Source organism: Danio rerio, chromosome 23 (assembly GCF_049306965.1).
Source record: "Danio rerio strain Tuebingen ecotype United States chromosome 23, GRCz12tu, whole genome shotgun sequence".
Lineage (NCBI taxonomy): Eukaryota > Metazoa > Chordata > Actinopteri > Cypriniformes > Danionidae > Danio > Danio rerio.
Window position 1 is genome coordinate 43,145,251 of NC_133198.1, and position 23,169 is coordinate 43,168,419.

Genomic DNA, 23,169 nt, shown 5'->3' on the forward strand with positions numbered 1-23,169 from the left:
ATCGTATGAAATGTGAAGCGTCTTGAAGGGGGCGGGACATGTCAGATACTACAGAGCATTTGATTGGTCAAGATTTGATGAGAGACAGAAGCATGAGGTTATGTGAAATAAACTGTTGATCCATTTAGGCTGAAGTGACAAACTGCAAGCTTTACATGTTTATGTATATTTTATATCTTTGAGATGTGAATTTTGACACTGTTTTGGAAAACACTAGCTTATAGATATCCTAAAAAACTAACAATACTGATACTAACATCTTTATTTTAATTTTATGGCACCTTTAATGCAGTTCAGTTCAGAATCCTGTTGTTTTCATGGAGTCTGTTGCCTTTGGCTGTAACCTGCTGGGCAGTCAGACATTGAGCTGTGAAGGGTTATTGACTATGTGTGACTTCCTCCTCTTGTTTCTAGTGTAAATGTGCTGGGGCATTAAAATACACCTGAGTAAACAGCTCTTTATTAGCTCAGGTTTAATCTGATTGGATCTCCTGAGCTTGTAAACAGCATCCCTGTTTGATGTTTTGATTAACACTGCAGATGAAATGCCTTCTGTTACCCACAAATGCAACGCGTTAAATCAAAAACGCTCATACATTATTTATAATACAGGCAAATATTAGAGAATATATACACCAGTGCATAACAAGCTGAGCATGCAACTGTGCAAGACTTCTAAAGCACTACATTTTCACTGTATTATTGAGAGTGGATTGCTGTCATATAGTCTGGCTAAATGCACACACACTGTAAAAAATGTGCAGGGCTTCCAGAAATTCATTCATCCAAAACAAAATTATCAAGTTAATGTACCTAATTCAAGTTGATTGAACATAAAATATTTAAGTTGTCCCCAAAAAATCTGTAGAATTGTTTTGTTTCAGCTTGTTTTATATAAGTAGTTTGAACAAGCAGCAAAAAATATTTTTTTATTTGCATGCAAGATGCGTATCTAAAGTCTGAATAGGCTAAAGAAGATACATGCTTTTAAAAATAAAGGTCTTTATCGACATTTTTTGCATTCCGTTGAAATCAAAATGGTCATTTATAGTGTAAAACTGTTCTTTAGATTATTTAAATGTTGTTCAAAACTAAGAAAAATGTCAAGAATTTCAAGAATTTTTCACTTAAAGATTACTTTGAGAACTATAATTGGTATTAAACTACCTTTTGTAAACTTTTTTGGGAGGAAAATCAAATATATGTAAGGTTAACTTGAAGTCTCAAGAGTCTCTCTGTATTAACACATAACATGAATTAAAACTAATTTCGAGAGAAGCACGTTATATGATTCATCGCGGCTTGTCTCCCATCTGCAATCATTTGTAAGCCAATCAAATTAATCCGAACTCACTACAAGTAGCCTTATTTAAACTACTCCCTTATCTTCGTTTTCCAAAGAAACCCCCATCCACCCTATCTCCCCCTTTCCTCTTTTACCAGCGGGACCTCTCAAGATCTTGTACCCCCTTACATGTTTATCTCCGAGCTCAGGGTTCTCTGCTGAGACAGCATGCCAAACCTGCTAATACTATCAAGCAATATCTAAATGTGAAGTCTTGAATGTTCAAGATAATAGATGAAGAGCAATGAAAGAAACAGATTCATGCAGATTTCCATAGTCATTTGTAAGCTCTCATATCAGTATAATATTAATGACATCATCTGTCAACATGATGCCAATGAATTAGGAGCTTATTTAAACATATGATCCATGATTAGACAAAAGAAGACGCATTTTTACAAAATAAAAGTCTTTATCATCATATCGTGCGTCCATTGAAGCAAAAATGTCCTTTATGGTGGAAAATTGTTCGTTGGATTATTTAAATAAAAAAAAAAATTTCAAGAATTTTACACTTGAAGGAAATTTTGGAAACCATAACTGGTTCTTTTCTACCTATTGAGCCACCTTTTGTTACCTTTACACAGATTTTTAGTACTTTTTTAGGAGGAAAATCAAATATATGTTAACCTGAGGTTACTAGAGTCTCTCTGTTTAATGACATACAAAAAGATTGCTAATAATATTAAGGATAATGTATTAAGAGCTATTCTGTACTGTTATGTCTATGTGTACAAAGAAAAAGATTTAGACTCCCATAGTCATTTACAAGATCTCATAACAGTTTAATAGGGTATATGCCGAAGCATGCTAATATTATATACTTATATTAATATATTATATAATTTATATTATATATTATATTTATATTATATTATTATATTATATATTATATTAAAATTCTAGTGCTATACTTTTATATATACTTATATATTAAATGCTTTTAATTTGCCAGTAACCTGGGTCAAGCACTTCTGGCGAACTCTATGCCAATGCAAAAACCGGCACGTTTAAGGGCTGTTTTCTTTAAAAATCATTGATCTCCACTGGCTGAGTGAAATCTGATTTAAAGAGGGTCTCAGATTGTACAAGAAGCACTGCATTAAATTACATTTTCCACCGCCATGTCTTTAAAATATGAGCATTTATTTTACCCCAGTATATTCAATGGAGCTTCTGCGCTAGCCTGCCGATTCTGACATGCACGTGCGAGTAAACGACTTTTTGTCTCGTTTTACGCTTGAGCAACTAAATGAACGCCAAAGTTTATTTAACTGAATGTATTTTAATGACATTACAACATCGATGCTGTAAAAGGAATCGTTTAAAATGGAAAAAAACGGAAGTTTATCAGTATGGGAAAAACACTAGCTCGGCATAAACCCTATATTAATGGCATCATCTGTCAATATAATGCAAATGAATTGGGAGCTTTTTCAAACATATCAGTCATATCATATGATCAGTGTCATGTTTTATAATGCTCGGAACTATATGATGATATCAGATTTTCTTTTTGCAATTAATTGCTGAAGCTTTTATCATGATATGCAGTATTATCACGATTTTAACCTAAGCTGCATAAAAGGCTATTTTAAACACTTAGTTTAATTGCTTATTGCAGTGGTCCCCAACATTTTTATCACTGCGGACGAGTCAACACTTGACAGTTATACCACAGCCCTATGTAGATTGCTAGGCTACCATCAACTGTTTTTTCAGGGGATGACAAGCTGACAAAACACTGCACTGCAGCGTTTGGGTGTTCTGTGTTTGTCCGAAATAATTAGTCCACCAAAATGTATATATTCCATACAAAGTATGAAGCTGATTGGTCAGTTCTTGTCACGTGAGTTGCAGTGCGGTCGCTTCCACACTCTCTGAAATAAAGGTATGAGGGTGGTATCTTTTCAAAAGATCCACATTTGTACTTACAGAGTCCATATTGGTACCTAAAAATTTTAAAAAGTACTAATATGTACGCTTGAGGTATTAATATGCACCCTTTAGGTACAAATGTGTACCTTTTGAAAAGGTACCACCCCAGTGACAGCTCTCGTGGCTTTTTTTTCTGAGAGTGCAATATGATTGCCTCCATTGGAAATAATGAACTTTGTGTCTTTTCTGCACCATTTGTGAATGACTGCTGTCATTTGTGATCTCCAGCAGTTGATCGTCTTCTTGCAAACACATGCTGGATTCACCTGATTGTTGACAAATAGGTTGTGGATCCATTCCTTAGCAGTTTATGGATCCTTGGGCCTTTTACGCTATGCAAAGAAACTTTCCAAAGACGTCTGTTTCTTACTCATTTTACTAGCTTGTTGGTTAAATTTTGGCACTCAAATGACTAAGGCTGCGTCCGAAACTGCAAACTTCCATACTATATAGTACACTAAAATCAGAATGCGAGCTGAGTAGTATGTCCAAATTCATAAAATCAGTATGCGAGAAGTACCCGGATGACTTAATACTTCCGGCGAGATTCTAGAGTGCGCATCCCATGCATGCTGTGCTATCTCATGATGCCCCGCGAGCCAATTCATGAATGGGAGTAAAACGACGCAATTGATGCAGGTAGGTCACGTGACCATGACAAAATGGCGGATGTAATACGTCCCAATTCTTCCATTCAGACTTTTCACGTTCATACTGTATAGACCGTACTTTTCTAACAGCCGAGTAGTACGTTTAAATTTAAATGCAGTAGTAGGCAGTTTTAGGACACAGCCTAAGATGTAATCGATAGAATACAGTCATTTTTCAAAATAAAAGACAGATCAGACAAAAAAATAAAACTGAAATTAAAAAAAATTTCGTCTGCAGCCAGAGCAATTGATCCATGGGCTGGTACCGGTCCATGGCCTGGGGGTTGGGGACCACTGCTTCATTGTATATAAGGTCAAAGTAAACAAATGCTTCATAATTAATACCAAAAGGATGATAAAGTACAATAGTTAACACTTATAATAAAGTCTCATTAGTAAATGTTTTTAAATTCAAAGGTGAGAATCCATTTTTGAAGCAGTAAAAATAAGTGTTTTGACTTCAATATTTTGGCATCGCTGACAGATGATGTCATTAATATTATATTGTTAATATATTGATATAAAAATATTATATTGATATTAATATTGTATTGATATAATATTATATCACATATATTTAATTTTCCTGCCCAAAAATAATAAAAATCAGTGTAAAGGTACCAAAAAACACGAAAGAAGAACCAGTTATGGTTTCCAAAATAAGCTTTAAGTGAAAAATTCTTGAAATTCTTGACATTTTTCTTAGTTTTGAACAACATTTAAATAGTCTAAAGAACAATTTTCCACCTTAAAGGACAATTTTGCTTCAATGAAAGCAAAAAATGTCTATAAAGACCTTTATTTTTAAAAGCGTGTATCTTCTTTATAACCTAATCAGATATTAGACTCAATCCCAGCAGCATCTTGCACTCAAATAAAAAAAGATTTTTGCTGCTTGTTTAAACTTCTTATTTTAAAATATCCACGATTTCAATATTCAGCATGTTCATTATCACGATATATTGAATTTTTGAATATCAGCATGCCTGCCGAACACATTAAAATCCATAATATGTAAATGAATAATCCTCTAATTCTGAGTTCAAATGCTTTTAACAGTGTTAACGTTATTCTGCCTCACAAGTCAAGCTAGCATTTTCTCTCTTTCTTTTCTCTCCGGGGCCAACACAGCATCAGCAGAAAAAAAAGCAAGCTGCCGCAGAACAGAAACACTAAAGGAGACAGATAGAGAGAGAACAAAGCACCGTACGGAGCAATAAGACACCTCACAGAGGTCAGCGCAATGACATATTGCCATCTTCAAATGAGGACTGACGCTAAAGGTTGCAGCTTTATAGATAACCAGCTGTATCGTCATGCGTTACATACAGAAGCTGAATGTAGGTCACATAAAGTAGATCACATACATCAACCTATAAACCCAAGCTCTGAGGTTAAACATCTAGGTTTGGGACACTTCAGCTCAGAATCCTACAAAAGCTTGTTTAGGATAGGACTGTATCACCATTGTGTCCTTGATCGAGACAGTTAACCTCAAAGAAATCAATCAATAAATAAAGGAAATGGAAAATATATGCTGGACATTATTGTAACTGATATGATGCTGTAGTATATTTTCCACATAGCATTCAGACAAGAGGGACAAAATGTAAATCGCTGTAAAATACAGTAACAAAGGTATTTGCTTGCACTGTGAGGTGGTTGCATAAATGTTACATTTACACAAATAGACTCTTTCTCTTATGTATTTTAATTGTATATGTTGATTGCAGTAATAAAAAATAGATCAATGGATATATTTAATTTTTCTAAATTAAGTGTTTAAATTCAGCCCATTTACATTGTTTGCAACCAAATTAAGTTAAACATTACTACATTTATTGTGTTTAATTCAGCCCATATACACTGTTTGCAACCAAATACCTTAAAAATGCTAGTATATCCATTGTAAAAATGTGTAAATCCAATGAAATATATACTACTTTACTCGCATCGCATTCGAACGAAAGGTTCAATATGTAAGTTATTGTAAAATACAGTAAAAGCTGAAGATATTTGCTTGCACTGTGAGGCCGTTCGCATAAATGTTGCATTTAAACGACTGCACTGTGTAATATATTCATTCATTCATTCATTTTCCTTCGGCTTGGTACCTTATTTATCAGAGGTCACCACAGTGGAATGAACCGCCAACTATTCCAGCATATGTTTTAAGCAGCGGATGCCCTTCCAGCCTCAACATACAGTACTGGAAAGCTCTCTAATATATATTATAGATTTTATATTTTGATTATTTAAAGTTGTGAATTATTGCAAAATTGGAAATGTAAATTTGATAGTAATAAAAATGATTTCAAATAAAAATATTAAAACTACACTATTCGCAATAGACTAAAATGAAAGATAGTCAAATATATGATTATTTAATTAAAGTAGCGTCTTTACAGTGCTCAGCATATATAAGTACACCCCTCTCAAATCTCTCTTTTAAATTCATATTTTAATAGGAAGCTATACAAGATTACATTTGTGCATATACATTACATTAATTGTATTGAAGCCAAATCTGGAGCTAATCTAAGAAAATAACTTATGATAAATTTAAATTTAAAAAAAAGGAAAATTAAGAGAAGCAAAAAGAAAAAGGAAAAACTTTAGTTAAAATATATATTTTTAAATCTTTCAATTTATCTTTCAATTTCTAAATATGTTTGGTGACTAAAATATTATTTTCATAAATATATCTGTTTAATAAATCTGTTTTGTTTAAATGCACTAAAATTCATCGCCTATATTCACTGAAAAATGAAGAAAAATATTAATTTTCGAAATTATGCTGAGCACTGTATATAGCTTTATTATGGAGTTCCCAGTCTTACCTCGCAGTCGTAAAGTTCGCTCAGTTGCTCAATGATCCATTCCTCAAGAATGAGTCTTTTCCGCAGCTCCTTTCGGTCGTATTTCACCGTCACTTTGCCTTGCTTTTTCTGCACCGGGTCATCCCGTTGCATCGGGCTGGAACCCGCGCATCCCACGCCGGGCTGGAAAAAGACCCGAGCCGGTGCGGTGGTCTCTGCGCTGGCGGTGGACATGATGGCGATGATTATGATGATGGTGGTGTGTCTGACGGGTGTATATGCAAGGACACGGTTTTCTCACACCTGCTATTTAAAGCCCAGCGCGAGCATTTAAAGGACCCCCGGCGCGTGGGAGGGGAATGTCAAGCCAATGTGCGCGCTCGCGTTAACGCTGTGAGTGCCAGAGCGCGCACAGCATTGGTGAGACGGGAAAATCCCTCTGCGCTTATTGGACACAACGTTACAGATCAAGCTGTGCCAGTGCAGTTTTTTACAGTATCGCATGATACTTTGTCTTGTCATGTTATTAAATGTTTACAAATATTCATAAATCATAATTCTTATATCTGTTTGTTTAATATCTTTTTTATTTATCTATCTATCTATCTATCTATCTATCTATCTATCTATCTATCTATCTATCTATCTATCTATCTATCTATCTATCTATCTATCTATCTATCTATCTATCTATCTATCTATCTATCTATCTATCTATCTATCTATCTATCTGTCCGTCTGTCTGTCTGTCTGTCTGTCTATCCATCTGTCCATCCATCTGTCTGTCTGTCTGTTTGTCTGTCTGTCTATCCGTCTGTCTGTCTATCCCTCTGTCTGTCTGTCTATCCATCTGTCTGTCTGTCTATCTGTCTGTCTGTCTATCCGTCTGTCTGTAAGTCTGTCTGTCTATCTGTCTGTATAACAGTCTTACCATCTGCCTGTCTGTCTGTCTGTCTGTCTATTCGTCTGTCTGTCAGTCTTACCGTCTGTCTGTCTGTCTATCCGTCTGTCTGTCTGTCTACCCATCTGTCTATCTGTCTGTCTGTCTATCCGTCTGTCTGTCTGTCTATCTGTCTGTATGTCAGTCTTACCATCTGCCTGTCTGTCTATCCGTCTGTCTGTCTGTCTGTCTTACCGTCTGCCTGTCTGTCTGTCTGTCTATAAGTCTGTCTGTCTGTCTGTCTTACCGTCTGCCTGTCTGTCTGTCTATAAGTCTGTATGTCTGTCTTTCTGTCTATCTATCTTTCTGTTTGTCTGTCTGTCTGTCTATCCGTCTGTCCGTCTGTCTGTCTGTCTGTCTGTCTGTCTGTCTGTCTGTCTTTCTATCTGCCTGTCTATCTATCTTTCTGTCTGTCTGTTTGTCCGTCCGTCCGTCCGTCCGTCCTTCTTTCTGTCTGTCCTATCTATCTATCTATCTATCTATCTATCTATCTATCTATCTATCTATCTATCTATCTATCTATCTATCTATCTATCTATCTATCTATCTATCTATCTATCTATCTATCTATCTATCTATCTATCTATCTATCTATCTCTATGTTCATCCTTCAATCTTTCTTTTTTTCTTTCTTTTTTTCTTTCTTTCCGTCTGTCTGTCTGTCTGTCTGTCTATCCGGCTGCCTGTCTATCTGTCTTTCTGGCTGCCTGTCTGTTTGTCTAACCGTCTGTCTGTCTTACTGTCCATTCGTCTTTCTGTCTATCCGTTTGTCTGTCTGTCCGTCTGTCTGTCTTCCATTCATCCATCTATCTGTCTATGTATCTATCTTTCTATTTGTCTGTCTATCATACCATAAAAAAGAACATCCAAAGCATATTTCAATTTCACAAAATATTATATAGTGAAAAAAGGTTGTTTAGATTTTAGTTTAGTGATCACCCTTCTGGAACCCCTTGTTTTAGTGTGTGAACGACAAAGAAAAAAATATTTGCCAAAAATACCACAAAAAAACAAAATGATTTGCCTCTACGCTCTTGCATAGTACAAAAGCTTACATGGTGGTGCTACATTTTCAAAACGTATATGTTTGTACCTAACAGTTCCTCATTGGTAGCTTTAAGGCAAACACACTGATAACAGTATCCTGTAGAATCTTCAGTAACTTACTTGCAGCAGTTTGCCAGAAACAACTCTATTTACATTTACAGCAGCATTTATCTTGCGGCATGTGTTTACAGTATTGTATATCTTTACTGTAAAATATACAGTAATTTTCAGAATGCAACTTTAAAATAAAGTAACATACTGCATTAATGTCCTACATTAAAATTACAGTTCATATTACAGTTAAATACTGAGTAATTTACAAAAATCGTTAACAGTGTATAGCTAAAAAGTACAAAGGTATTTCTCATGGTAGTTGTGCATAATAACTATATCTCTTTAAGGTGCTGTACAGATTTACATTTAGTAATTTAGCAGCTTTTGTCCAAAGCAACTTACAATTGAGAAGGCATTCAGCAATTTAACAAGAAGAGGCAATACACACACAAGAAGAGCTAATTGCAACCTAGGCTCATTCCTCTGGCTAAATAATTTGCAATCTCCAGAAATGTATATAGGGCTACATTTTCAGAATGAGCCTATGTACTTGTGCTCATAGAATTAAGTGCTAGAGTAAGGAGGGGGGAAGTTTTTATTTTATTATTCTTTTTAGAGAGAGAGAGATTTTTTTTCAAACTGCTTGTACCTTCCTTTGGATTGAAAGTGTACCGCCCAGTCATGACAGCTTTTGTACCTTTATTTCAAAGAGAGTTTTTCCTGTTACGTCGATGCAGATGTTTACTTGAAAGACGGGAACAGAGGTTGGCTTTGGGTGGGAAATAGAGGACGGTGAGGAGAGAACGTGTTTAGGGCTTATGTAACCTAATGAAACTCCTACTAATGAGATGGCTCGGTCCCAAAACACCAGGGCTGCTCTAGAAAGAGAACAAGAGCGAATGAGGGAGGGAGATTTAGGACCTTCATGTTCTCATTTATCTACTTTGTAATGCGTCTTAATAACCATGTGGGATGTATGATGTATGTGAGCAGCCAAGATGATGGATTGGTAGGCAAAAAGCATGGGGTGTGTGTGTGTGTGTGTGGATTAGAGGTTATCTAGGGATATTCAATATTAAACCATCCAATCCAAAAATACACGGCTTATTGTTTTGTTTTTGTACATTCTGTGTTAAGCTGTATGTAACAATTCCTAGAATTATTGTTTTAATGATGTTTTTTCCCAGTTGTTTGTGTGTGAAAGAGAAACATGTCAAATGTCACTTCCAAAAATAACCAGAGGCGCATGTACCACACTTATCTGAGTTTATTCTTACTTTACAACTAAGCCTAATTCTCACAGAAACCTTATTTATCTCCAGATCATGAAGCTTACACTGTAAATTGATGCCACCTTTTGGATGTGTCAGAATATTGCAAGGAAAATAATGTTTATATTCTATCTATCTATCTATCTATCTATCTATCTATCTATCTATCTATCTATCTATCTATCTATCTATCTATCTATCTATCTATCTATCTATCTATCTATCTATCTATCTATCTATCTATCTATCTATCTATCTATCTATCTATCTATCTATCTATCTATCTATCTATCTATCTATCTATCTATCTATCTATCTATCTATCTATCTATCTATCTGTTTATCTATCTGTTTATCTGTCTGTCTGTCTGTCTGTCTGTCTGTCTGTCTGTCTGTCTGTCTGTCTGTCTGTCTGTCTGTCTGTGTCTATATATCTGTCTATTTATCTCTATCCATTCATCCATCTCTTTATCCATCTATCCATCGACATTATCCATCCATCCATTCATCCAGTGAGTCATTAGTAGATATTTTTGTGGACAATATTCATTGAATAATTTATACCTTTCCATCCATCCATCCACTTATCCACCCACCCATCCATCCATCCATCCATCCATCCATCCATCCATCCATCCATCCATCCATCCATCCATCCATCCAGGGAGTCATTAGTAGATAATATTGTAGATATTATTCATTGTATAATTCATACATTTCCAACCATCCATCCATCCATCCACTTATCCACCCATCCATCCATCCCTCCTTCCATCCATCCATCCATCCATCCATCTATCCATCCATCCATCCATCCATCCATCCATCCATCCATCCATCCATCCATCCATCCATCCATCCATCCATCCATCCATCCATCCATCCATCTATCCATCCATCCACTAATCCACCCATCCATTCATTCATCCATCCTTCCATCCATCCATCCATCCATCCATCCATTCAGGGAGTCATCAGTAGATATTATTGTAGAAGGTTTTGACAAAATGAAGGAAACCTGACCTATTTATCTTGCCCCTGGTTACGTTATAAGTAGATAATATGTATGTTTATATGTGTTTTTCTTTTTTTTTTTTTACACTTTTTTATTTTATTTATTTTTTTACAGCTGTATTTTTTGCATGTATATATTTATATATATTTATATATTTAAGGCTTAAAGGACTCCATCCATTTTTTATATAATAAGAATTTAATATCTAAATTAAAATCACCATGATTTAAGTATTGGACAAGCACTCAAAGGTGGATCATTTTCAGTGTCTGAAAAGGGAATTTGACAACACATGCAGACACACCACTAGATGGCAACGCATTCATGCAAGTTCAATCTAAGTGTTTTTTAATTATTACTGGTTTTTAACAAGAACATACATGGTAGTATACTAAACAGAATAAGAAAAAACTACAGGCTGTCTTAGTTTTCTTATTTTTTCTAGTATCCCCTCAAAATAATATAAAATGTATTAAATAAATATAATCATATCCTCTAAAAAAGAGACAAGCTTAGTATTTTAATTGAAAATAATAAACATATAAGATATTTTTTGCTAATCCCTTAACTGCTGTCTTTGGTATTGTATGTGAAAATAACAATTTGTCTAAAAGTGAATTGGACTGCATTGCCTATACCTCTCTTTTGGCAAGACACTTGGTTTTAATCAATTGGAAACATTCATTTTAAGAAAAAAACAAGACTTAGTTTAAATGGTTCTGAGTCCAAGTTCACTGACATGTGGCGTCCCCTTCATAAATTACTTCCAAAGCCAAATGTAATTGTAAGTGGACAAATTGATGTTGATGCTGTCAAGTCTTCATTTTTTTTGTCTTTGTTTATACACGATTATAAAGCACTATGTTTATATGTATGTTGGGTTTTTAGTTATGTTGATAATGCAATGTATGTTTTTTTATTCATTAGAATTAATATGAGTATACAATACAAACTAATATAAACAATTATAAATAAAATAAACTCCAACACTTAGGAATTATTGTATTTGAGTAAAGTAGATACATAGCTAAAAGTCTAATTAACAATTAAGACCAACAAACTGGATGTGTCAGAATCTTACAAGGAAAACATTTTTAAACATCTATAAAATTGAGAAATGCAGGACATGCGGATTATTCAAATTATACATTAATTAAATAAAGCAATGAAGAAGATAGAATCTAATTTAAAGAAATGGAGAATTATTATTTTACATTTAGAGCTTATGAAAGTCTATTATGAGGATTTTTATTTATTTATTGTTTTTTTTTAGACTATATATTAGACTGTTTACATTTTGGAAATATGTTTTTAAAGAAATAATGCAGTCAGAAAACGTGGTAGACAGACCTCTGTTGTTTATTATTGTTATCTGTGATTCTTCACCTGTCCGCTAGAGGCGCGTGACCGCCGCTTTTGTACTAAGCGCGCGCTCTAATCCCCTCATGTGACGTCGGTGAAATGGCGGAGCGGGATGGAAGCGACGTCTGTCAGAGTTCCAGCCAAGGTAAGAGTTTATTTATTCCGTGTAAAGTTTGTCCAGAAGTTTTAACCGGCTTCCAAACGGGTGAAGAAAACCTTCATCTATATTTAATACCAGTCGGTGATAGCTGTCACGAAATAAAACACTTTTACCTCAGAAAAGCAGCGCGAGCCGGTCAGAGGAAAGGGATTAAATCAGTAAATCAGCCTAAACGCTGAGCCAAAGCACTGCCAGCGGGTGTTTACACCAGCTCTTGTGAAGAAAACGCCTCTGGTGTTGCTCATATGTGGTACTGTGTCTGTTTAATAAGTTAAAACTCGGTTAAATGCCGTTGAAGTAGTTTGAAGTCGAGCACCTGTTACGTACATGCGTGCGCGCGCGTTAACTTCTGACGCGACAGGTTTTATTTCTGTTGTATTTGTACAGTACAGACATGTTAATATCGCGAAACCAGCTAAACAATTTGGAGGTGTTCGGTGTAATTATCCAGTTTTAATAGTGCTTTGTTAGATAAGTGTTCTGGTGTGTGAATCAGGTTGTGTTTAAAGGTAGATTAGCCTACCCCGCCCACGTCATCATCTTCATACCCCTCTTATTATCATATTGTCTTATTTTTCTTAATCCTTGGTGACTAAAATCTCTTATCCAGCTCTTATGACTAGTTAGAAGTTCAATTGAGCCAAAACGTTGCAATTTGAGTAGCTGAAATATAACATTTAAGGAAGAATTTGATTAAAGTTTGATATAATATGACTTGGTTTGTTTTTGAATGAATTAGGTTAAAGGGATTGTTCATCCAAATATTTAAATCTACCATTATTTACTCTTCCTCAAGTGTTTTCAGTTATTTATGAGTTTCTTTCTTGAAAATATTTTCTTTAGTGTTCTAAAGAATGAAGCAGAAAACCTGTAACCATTGACTTCCATTGTAGGAAAAACAGATACTATTAAAGTCAATGGTTACAGGTTTTAAACATTATTCAAAATATCTGATTTTGTGTTCAACAGAAGAAAGAAAGTCTAATAGGTTTGGAACAAGTAGAAGGTGAGTAAATACTGACAGCACTTTTAGTTTTGGGTGAAAATAGACTTTTTTTTTTTAGTTTACCAAAAGTGAAACTGATTGGTCAGGCTGATTTTTGTGCATTTCTAGAAATTTCTTATTACGTTTTATAGTACATACTTTGCTATTTTGGTTTTGTAATCGTCCAGTTTGTCAATGGATTATAAGCACGGACGACAACAGTGTTAGTTAAAGTGTAAAGTTGTTTTTCTTGAGGCTGAAGGGGCAAAGGTCAGATTCCATGTGTGTCCACTTTGTTAGGAATCTGATGCATAGATTGAGAGACATAAAAATATGTCTTATTTCGATGTGTATCGAAAAACCTCTTATAAAGTTTAGTTTTCTTAGATGCTTTTTAAAATGGTTTACTTATCTTGTAAATGCGTTCCAGCATCAGAATGAATAAACGCAGCCGGTGTTTAGATGATGCTTTTCTATAGGAAGCTCAGCATTGTTTTATGTTCGCTACCTGAGTATATTTTGCATCTGAATGAATCAGACACTGTTTATGAGTGCTTAATGCAAATGTTTCGTTTATTTGCTTGGGACAATAAGCAATGCGATAATGGCGGATGTGAATGCGTTTTCATTGTTATCAGATGCTCCATGCAGTTCACGTAAAGATACCTGTGAATAAGTTCAAATAAGTTATTTTGCTAATTATACTTTTAAATAGTCTGTATTGAGTTTTAGAGGTTCTGTGGACATGTAGACCACCCAATATTTCTTAGTTCTTTCCCTGACGACTGTTTAAACTGACAATTTACTGTTTTGAGCAATTTTAATTAAGGCTGCATGATACTAGAAAAATCTGACATTGCAATTTATTTTTTCTGCAATATATATTGCGATTAGGGCTGTGTGATTAATCAAAATCAAATTGAAATTTGAAATGTTGCGATATATAATTATATATAATTTAATCTCCCCTGCCCAAAGCAAATGCGTCACTGCCGTCTGTGTGTTACAGTCTTTCTAGCCATTTGAGTGAGCACACTTTTTGTTCTGCCCAATCAGAATTGTGTAATGGAACTATATTGAAAGCCCACAATAAAAAACAAAACAACAAACAAACAGGAAAGCGCGGTCAAGTGGGATGATGGCATTTGCTGCTTCAGAAGCATTAATAGACAATTATTATTAAAGAAAAACAGGACATCGGTAATGGGAGAATATTTTAGTTTTACCGAACAAAAACAGGTCATTTGTAAGTTTTGTTGCCACAGCAAAAGGAAATACAACGACCAGCACCTAAAAAGCACCACATGCGCTAAGGCTGTATGAGGAGTGTCTCGCTAAAAAAATCAACTGAAAGTATTGCCAGTGACACTCAATCTAGTAGTAAGCAACAGCAAAGTACAATTTCAGAGTTGCTTCAGCCAGGTTAGTTTGCAAATTGTTCTGTATTTTTATAATTATTATTTTTTGTTTGTATAATACGCTACACTATCTCCCTTTTTTGAGTTCAACTTTTACAGAAAGGTGAGGAGATTTTATTTTTGCTTACTGTTTGCTCTACAAAATGAGTGTTTCATTTCTGAATATTTAAAAACAAATTCAAATAAATGTTTAAGTTGATATCTTTTCTGTTCTTTTTTTTTTTAACGAACACACACTGCATTTAGCAGTAAAAAGCTGCGATACAGGTTATTGAGCTAAAGCTTGACTACAAAATTAAATCGCAAATCAAATCGAAATTGCAATATCTATCAAAAAAAATTGCATTTAGATATTTCTCCAATTAACACAGCCCTAATTGTGATATAAACACAAATTGCTTTATTTGGGAAGAATTCTTTAAGTTAGGTTGATCGAGATGATTCTGTAGGGTAGGGATTCCCAAACTGTTCAGCCCGCAAACCCCAATATCCTCTGAGGTGGTTATAAATACAGTGGTTATAAATGCAATGTCACACACACACTCCATAGACCCCAGTCTATTCTTCGTTTAATTTTTTTAATGAATGTCAGTACAGTAAATGGGCCGGAAAGTTTAACCTGGTGTATAAAATCAATCTGCTGCATCTGACGTTATTGCTGTGTCTTTTATGTAATTACCCCAGGGGTCTCAATCCAATAGAACTAGTAACTATAAGCTACTATAGTAGCTATATAGTATATAGTAACTATAAACGATGATAAAATATAATAATTCTTATGGTTTCTTAAAAATAAATAGATTTTTGGAAATCACCAGGACCCCCCCTTCATTGTCCCGTGACCCCCACTTTAAGAACCACTGCGGTAGGGGACTAAATCGTTTGCAATAATAAATAAATAAAATACAAATTTCAAGCATTAATAAAATACGTCAGAGCAAAGATGAGACAAGTGCTTTACAGTCTTAAAGTTATTCAGGCACATAAATTGAATGAGCAAATGTAAAATAACACTATAGTCTTCATCATTTTAATAGTTTTAGTAAAGTTACTAATTGCAGTTTCTTGTACCTTAATGCTTTTAAGCTCTTCTGAATTTCTCACAGTCACAATTATTAAAAACATGTAAATTATACATTATTATTTGCAACTTCTGCCCAACTACAGTATAATCCCAACTCAACATTGCAGCTCCTGCGATGACTATTGCGAATGTGCACATTGCGATATCGATACTGAAACTATATATATTGTGCAGCCTTAATTTTAATGGTAGTGATCAAGCATGTGCAAATAATTTCAATTTCTCTTTATTATTTATTTATTTATTTACTGTATTATGTATTATTAATTCAGTTAATTAAGGTTTTAACAATAAGATCATAAGAATAAGATTTTTATTCTGCTATTTTTTCAATGAAATGAAAGCTTATTATTGTTTTAATTAATACTTGTCATGATTGTGAGAATTGCATTATATTGTATTAATTACTGTACATAATATATCACCAGTAATGTGTACATTTCTTTAGGTTTCTTCATTTCTGACAACTAAATGTTTAGACACTTCACTTTCTGTATTATATTAGATGATGTAAATGTTTGTGACTCAGTGCAGGTCCATGTGTTTATTTATATTTTCTTATATATTGAGATGACAAAAACACTACAAAAGTCAAGCATTTTTGACAATGTTGTGAACATAACTGTGCCATTTATTCACATGCAGACTTTGTATGAAATATGTTTGCAGTTCTGTCAGTTCAGATGCTAGTCCACAATCCCCATAGGGATTTAATTAGGTTTACACCATTACATTTAATTAATTTATCCAAAATTTGCTAAATTCCCTAGAATGATGTTATATGACAACATTTAACACTAAGTTTCAGATTTCCTTCTGCGTTTTTACACTCTCAGAATGGTTTGCCATAACCTAACTTTGAGTCAAATATGGACAAACCCAATATTGTGTAGATTTTTTTTCATTTAAATGACATTTTCAGCACAACAATTCGGTTTGTCCAACATTGTATTATGACAACTCAGCATTTTTAGGGTACTACATATGTTAGGTATTGATTTATCCATGAAACATTCAAGTTGAGTGCTACAGTGCATTATATGCAAATGTTATTCATGCAAATATTTTTAAAAATGTTGTTGTTTTTTTAGATGGTATCAAATTCAGTATCACATAATGAATGGCTCGGCAAGGTATTTGGGTTAACTTGTATGTAGGATTTATTGTATATACAATAGGTTTATTTATATTGGTGCTATAGTGGTTTAAATTTGAGGATTTACATTTATAGTCGTCTCTGATAGTAGTTTAAAAGGGATCACTTCACCGTGCTAGATGCTAGAGCTATATAAGATGGCTTTCAATTTGGAGTAGGTCATAGGTTGATCTTGACGTGTCATTCACCTGTTGGCTGTAAACTCACTATCTGCTGTTTGTCATTCATAAACACACACTGACAGTAGAGGGTGGGACTCCAGCAATAACTGCTCTGATGGAGTTGGTGTTTCGTTAGACAGTCTTTTCTAAGTCATTAAAAGTCATTTGCTTGTGAATCAGTTTGTTTTTGCGTTCAGCCAGCAAATACAACACAATGGAAAGATGTTGTCGTACCCAATCCTTTTGACTCATCACATTCAGTTTGAGCAAACTCACAGCTCTTTTGATGTTCAAACACTGTCGGATGACTGTGCAATCATCCCGACCCATCCCTGGTTTGTGTATTTGTTTAAGCGCATGAGCAGCAGTCAAGCTTTGTTCAGACTGTCTATTCAGTTCAGATTTCTGTGCATATCCAATTAGAATCAGATCATATCTAACATGTGTGAATTGTAAGAATGATTTTCGCAAATTAGTTTCAAACTGCATTCATTTGTGCTTTAAAACTTTTTTCGAGAACTAACATTGTAGTATTTGGTTTTCTGCTTTAAACTTTCTTCTTTTATTCAGTTTGATTTATTCATCAAATTCATAGTGTTTTTTAATTTAGTTTTAATTTATTTAGTTTTTCAGGACAAAAGTAACTCCAGCAGAAAAAGGAGCCTCCACATCAAAAGCTACTGGTCAGTTCAGGATTCAGGAAACATCGTATGCACCAACACCCAAGCATGCTCTGTGCAGTGAAGTGGCTTAAGGCTTGTACACACCGGGACGCTTTTCGTTTGCGTTCATGATCAGCGTTTTCCGCGACGTTTTTCCAGATTCAAACCCAATTGATTTTCACTGGGTCGAGCAGAAGAGTATGCAAAATCACTCCTTGACATTATATGGCGCAACACAACTTTAAGCTTCGGACACTCACTTGTAATACAAAAGAAGAAGACAGAAAGTTGACAGGCTTGTTGTTAAAGTTACTGGCGATTCAAACAAGCATGGATGGTTCAAGTAGCAGCTCTAGCTCTAGATATGAAGAAATGATTATTGTTCACCAGTGCAATAAGCAGCTGCACGTTCACATTGCCTCTGAGCATCTTCTTCAATGTGCGCTCGTATTGACTGTTTTGTGCTAGAGCGCCTCCAAGTGCTGTTTACTGTAACTTCAGTAGCTCTGTGCACGTGATCAAAAGTGCCAATCTGATTGGTGGAAGGTTTTGACTTGGCGCATGAAAACCAAAAAATGAGCATGAGGGGTTTCCTAAAAAATGACGGTTTTGCACCTATCGTTTTGCGCGTTGGTGTGCACAATCTCATTGGCGCCCTTTATTTAGTCACGAGGCCTTAAATGTCGATGGAAAACAATGCAAAAAGCGTGTGGAGTGCACAGGCCTTTACTGTACATCCAAGGAAAGGAAAGAAGAAATTGTAATGAAATAATTTCAAGTTGTCCAAAGTATTTTAAATGTTTCTTTAATTAAAATATGTTGTGTTCAATGCAGAAAAAAAGTTTTTGTGTTTTTGCAGAGATATTAATTTTAAATAGAACATATTTTAGAGCAAAAATTGCAATATTGTGATACGATTGAGCTGTTATATTTTTATACAAGGTTATTATCATACAGTCAGAATCTTGAACCAACCCATGCCTAGCAGTGATGGACAACCACAAACACAATAATATGAATATATTTAAAAGGCAGTCTAAAACTTTAAATAATGAATAATTATTTACAATATTTTGAAGTAGGGCTGGGTGGTATGACTGTATATATCTTTGCCGCAGAATGAAATGTGTACCGTAAAATGTTTTTAATTTTGTGTATACCGTGAAATGTAAATAAGTGGGCGTGGCCAACTTACGTGTGGCAGTGTTGCAAATTGATTTTGTTTAGATATTTATACAAAAAATTATATTTTATATAAATTGTTTATATTTTGTATTTTTGATTTTTCCTTAAAGTGTTTGCGTATTTATATTTTCATATTTCACTTTTCTGGAATAGCTAACTTTACAAAAACAGTCTCTTTCATGATATAGTTTACTGTGAAATTTTGGATATACCTCCCAGCCCTATTTTGAAGTGGCCACAATATCAATAATTTGCTTGTTTATTATCACGATATATTGAATGTCTACATATGTCTACCCTATACTATTGACAATGGACCTTTTACACCCAAAATGTCTCTGAAATTATGCTAATGTGACTGCACCACTAACTGTGAGAATATGTTTAGATTTAGATTAGATTCAACTTTATTGTCATTACACATGTACAAGTACAATGCAACGAAATGCAGGGGTTGGCAAAAGAGTCAGTGGGGGGCAAAAGAGTCAGTGTGGGGCAGAGTTCAGGAGGGAGACGGCTCTGGGGAAAAAGCTGTTCCTCAGTCTGCTGGTTTTTGTCCGGGGGGGCCTGAAGCGCCTGCCGGAGGGCAGGAGAGAAAACTGTCTGTGAGCTGGGTGAAAGGTGTCCTTCAGAATATGTGCACTTCACATTAAATGATGGCCTGTAATTTACCGCTTTCTGGTTAATTTTATCCCGTATATCTGTGTGCTGTATAGGCAAGGGCCAGTATAAGATTCTAATGGTATGATATGGTTAGAGGAAAAATCACAGTTTCACGAAATTGTATTACTGCTTTAAAATATGTTCTTTTTAAATGTCCGAGTTAAAAACATCTTTGTTTGCGCATGTCCTCTTGGTAGTAAACAGTGTATCAGCTTGTGTGAATTTGCGGCCGCGACTACATCATCACATTAAGACAAAAATGACACTTGCTTGAATTATACCTTGTACATACAGTATGTGACTTTTTCATCACTCTTTGGAGGTGTACATGCTGCTGATTAATGTATATTCCACCTGTATGCTTCTCCTAAACTTGAACATATTATTGGTTGAATCATAGAGATGCTGGATTAAGATCGTGTGGGGGTCGAATTGAGATCGCAATCTTTTTTTTTTTCGATTAACCATGCAGCCCCTTAAAAAAAACACATAAAAAAGTTTACATATGCCATAGAAATAATATGACAGAAAACTTTTTAAAACCTGGACTTTTCCAAACTGTGATAAACCTTGAAACCGAAAATTGTTCCATGCATATACATTATGCTATTGACAAGAGACTATAAACTCCCAAAATGTCTCTAAATGTGACTGCGACACTAACTGCAAGAATAAGTGCACATTATATTAAATAATGGACTATAATTCACCTCTTTCTGGTTCATTTTATCTCATAATTCTGTGCTATAGCTGTCATTGTGTCCGCTAATCCACAGGCTCACCTTGCTGGTCTTCATACTGAATATTTCAGTAGGAAATAGAGAAGTGTGTGTGTGTGCGCGCACACGAGAGAGGCAGTGTTTCAGTGCATTTGTCAGTCTGTGGTACTTTCTCTATAAGGGCCTGAGAGAGAAAGAGAGAGAGGGCGAGAGAGAGCGAGACAGACCTGGAGAGAGACAGTGGCAGCATCAGCAACTAGAGCAGCCGTGTCTCTCAGGCTTAAGGAGGAAAGAGAGCCGGTTCATGTGGATTACAGGAGCGTCAGTAAGCTGGAGGGCAAGGAGTTTGGGCTCATCTTTTTCCTTACAGTCTGTCTGGCTGCATCTGTCCGTCATTCGTCCTGCTGTGAGCCATTTATGAGCGTTCGGATGAGAGATGTGTGGGTTGCTAACTGTTAGCAGCGCTGGGCACTAAGAGAGAGAGAAACAGAGGAGGACAGGGAAGGATGCCGGCCCCCCTCAGGACGAGGAGGGGGGCCTGCAGGTCGGCTGTCCCATCTCTCTCTACAATCGCTGAGGAAGAGGAGGGACAGCGGAGCCGCAAGAGACGCAGGAGAGGAGGAGGAGGTATGTTGGAGGTTAGGATAGCAAAGGTTAAAAGGCTGATCTGAATCTATCTGCGGTCCTGAGCTAATACTTGGCCTTTTAAGTTATTTGTTTGTGTCTGCATTTTTTGATATCAGCTTTTGTTTATGTTGTTGTAGTTTGTACTAACATCAGATTAAAGAATATAGTTCACCCAAAGATGAAAACTGTTATCATTATCGAACCATTAACTTGTTTAAAATCTGAGCTTCTTTCTTCTGTTAAATACAAGGAAAAAGTTTGTTTTGAAAAAATGCTAGTCGCTGAGACCCATTGACTTCCATAAACATTTTTTACCTTACTATGGACGTCCCATCACGACTTCCATACACTGTAAAACCCAACAATCCACTTTAACAAATGAAATGAGTGTTTTACAAAATTTACTAAACTTATTCTACTTATTTCATCAAAGAGTTTTGAACTCATTGTTGAAGGTTATAAGTTAATGAAACACCTCCTTCAACTTAAATGGAGTAAGTTCACAGTACTCATAGATTCATTCAGTACTCATAGCAATCGGTTTCCTTAAATGGTTTGAGTTGCCTTAACTTATTGGCCATTACAGTACTCAATTGGTTTGAGTTCTCTCCATTTATTTGGTGTTACTTTGCTCAAAATGCTTTATTTACTCAAATGGAACAAGTTCACAGTACTTATTAGGATTAGTTTTTGAACTTAAATGGTTTGTTGCAATCTGTTTCTTCAAATGGTTTGAGTTACCTTAACTTTTTGGGTTTGCAGTGTAGGGTAACTTAGCTTTAAAGTTTTGTGTGTCTTTATGATTTGATTATTGGCTTTTGTTTTTGGAGTTTGTACTAGCATCAGATTAAAGGGATTGTTCACACAAAAATTAAAACTGTTATTATTTAATAACCATTTACTTGGTTATTACATTTTAAAAACCTACCTAAGTTTTTTTTCTTCTGTTAAACTAGAAAAAAAATTGTTTTAAAAAATATTAGTCGCTGAGACCCATTGACTTCCATAGATATTTTTTACTTTACTATGGAAGTCCCATCGCAATTTATAGTCGGGTAACTTAGCTTTTTAAGGTGTATTGTGTGTCTTAATGTTTTGATATCGGCTTTTGCTGTTGTAGCTTGTACTAGCATCAAATTAAAGGGATTGTTCACACAAAAAATGAAATCTGTCATCATTATCGAACCATTAAAGGTGCAGTAGGTGATTGTCTTCACAAGCATTTTTTGTTGTGCTGGTTGAAAGTCTCTTCACAGTCCAATAGTAATGATTACAGTAAATAATCTAAATGTCTTTATATGCATTTTTATATTCTGGGTAAGGCATAAAACTAAAAAATGTTCATCCAATTAAATAGAGTCGGACCGTCATCTCCCTTAATTCCGATAGGCAGGTCAGACTGTCTGTCAACAAATGTAGATTTGGGCTTCTGTGCATCTGTTCATGCAGATCCACCATTAGCGCGTGCCCGTCTACATCACAAACGCATGCACGCGAGCGAGCTGCGGGTTCGCTCGCCAATGGCGAGTCGGAGCCGGAGGCACCGAAGGACAGCCGAGCTCTGGCCGATTACTGTAAGCCAGGCGCGAGTATAATTCGCCCTTAAAGCGGCCGCGCGGTCACGAGACGGACCGGGAGAAATCAAATGCTGAATTGAAACTTTTAATAAGCTGAATTAATATTGGAGTTACTTTAGCATGCTGAAGGAAGGACGACACCATGGCTGTAGTATTACTGTTAGACAGGTAATATTCTGTTTTAAAACTATTTTAGTCAGGCTAAGCTTATGTTAGGTTGAGTTCTGTTATGAATGACTTATATGCACAGACGTGTTGTTCAGCCACTGAAATCTCCCGGTGAAAGATTGATGTGATTATTTTCAGTTTCATAAGGTTCTTTGACAGCATC

The 23,169-nt window shown here is 35.3% G+C and overlaps 2 protein-coding genes across 17 annotated transcripts in view; one reads left to right on the forward strand and one right to left on the reverse strand.

Moving 5' to 3' along the window:
- Nucleotides 1–7,084, reverse strand: part of ppp1r14c (protein phosphatase 1, regulatory (inhibitor) subunit 14C) — a 37,853-nt gene extending 30,769 nt beyond the window's left edge. The window contains 1 exon segment of the mRNA NM_001029963.1: nucleotides 6,774–7,084. Coding sequence (NP_001025134.1) covers nucleotides 6,774–6,986 — 213 coding nt within the window. The 5' untranslated portion in view covers nucleotides 6,987–7,084.
- A 5,440-nt stretch (nucleotides 7,085–12,524) lies between these two features.
- Nucleotides 12,525–23,169, forward strand: part of map7b (microtubule-associated protein 7b) — an 87,800-nt gene continuing 77,155 nt past the window's right edge. For 8 of the 16 annotated variants that reach the window (XM_021470034.3, XM_073939385.1, XM_073939386.1 and 5 more), the window contains exon 1: nucleotides 12,525–12,586. In XM_021470034.3, coding sequence (XP_021325709.1) covers nucleotides 12,541–12,586 — 46 coding nt within the window. In that variant the 5' untranslated portion in view covers nucleotides 12,525–12,540. Of the gene's footprint in view, nucleotides 12,587–20,724; nucleotides 21,262–23,169 lie in introns of those variants that run through there. The other 8 variants (XM_068216943.2, XM_068216944.2, XM_068216946.2 and 5 more) reach the window with 3 other exon arrangements.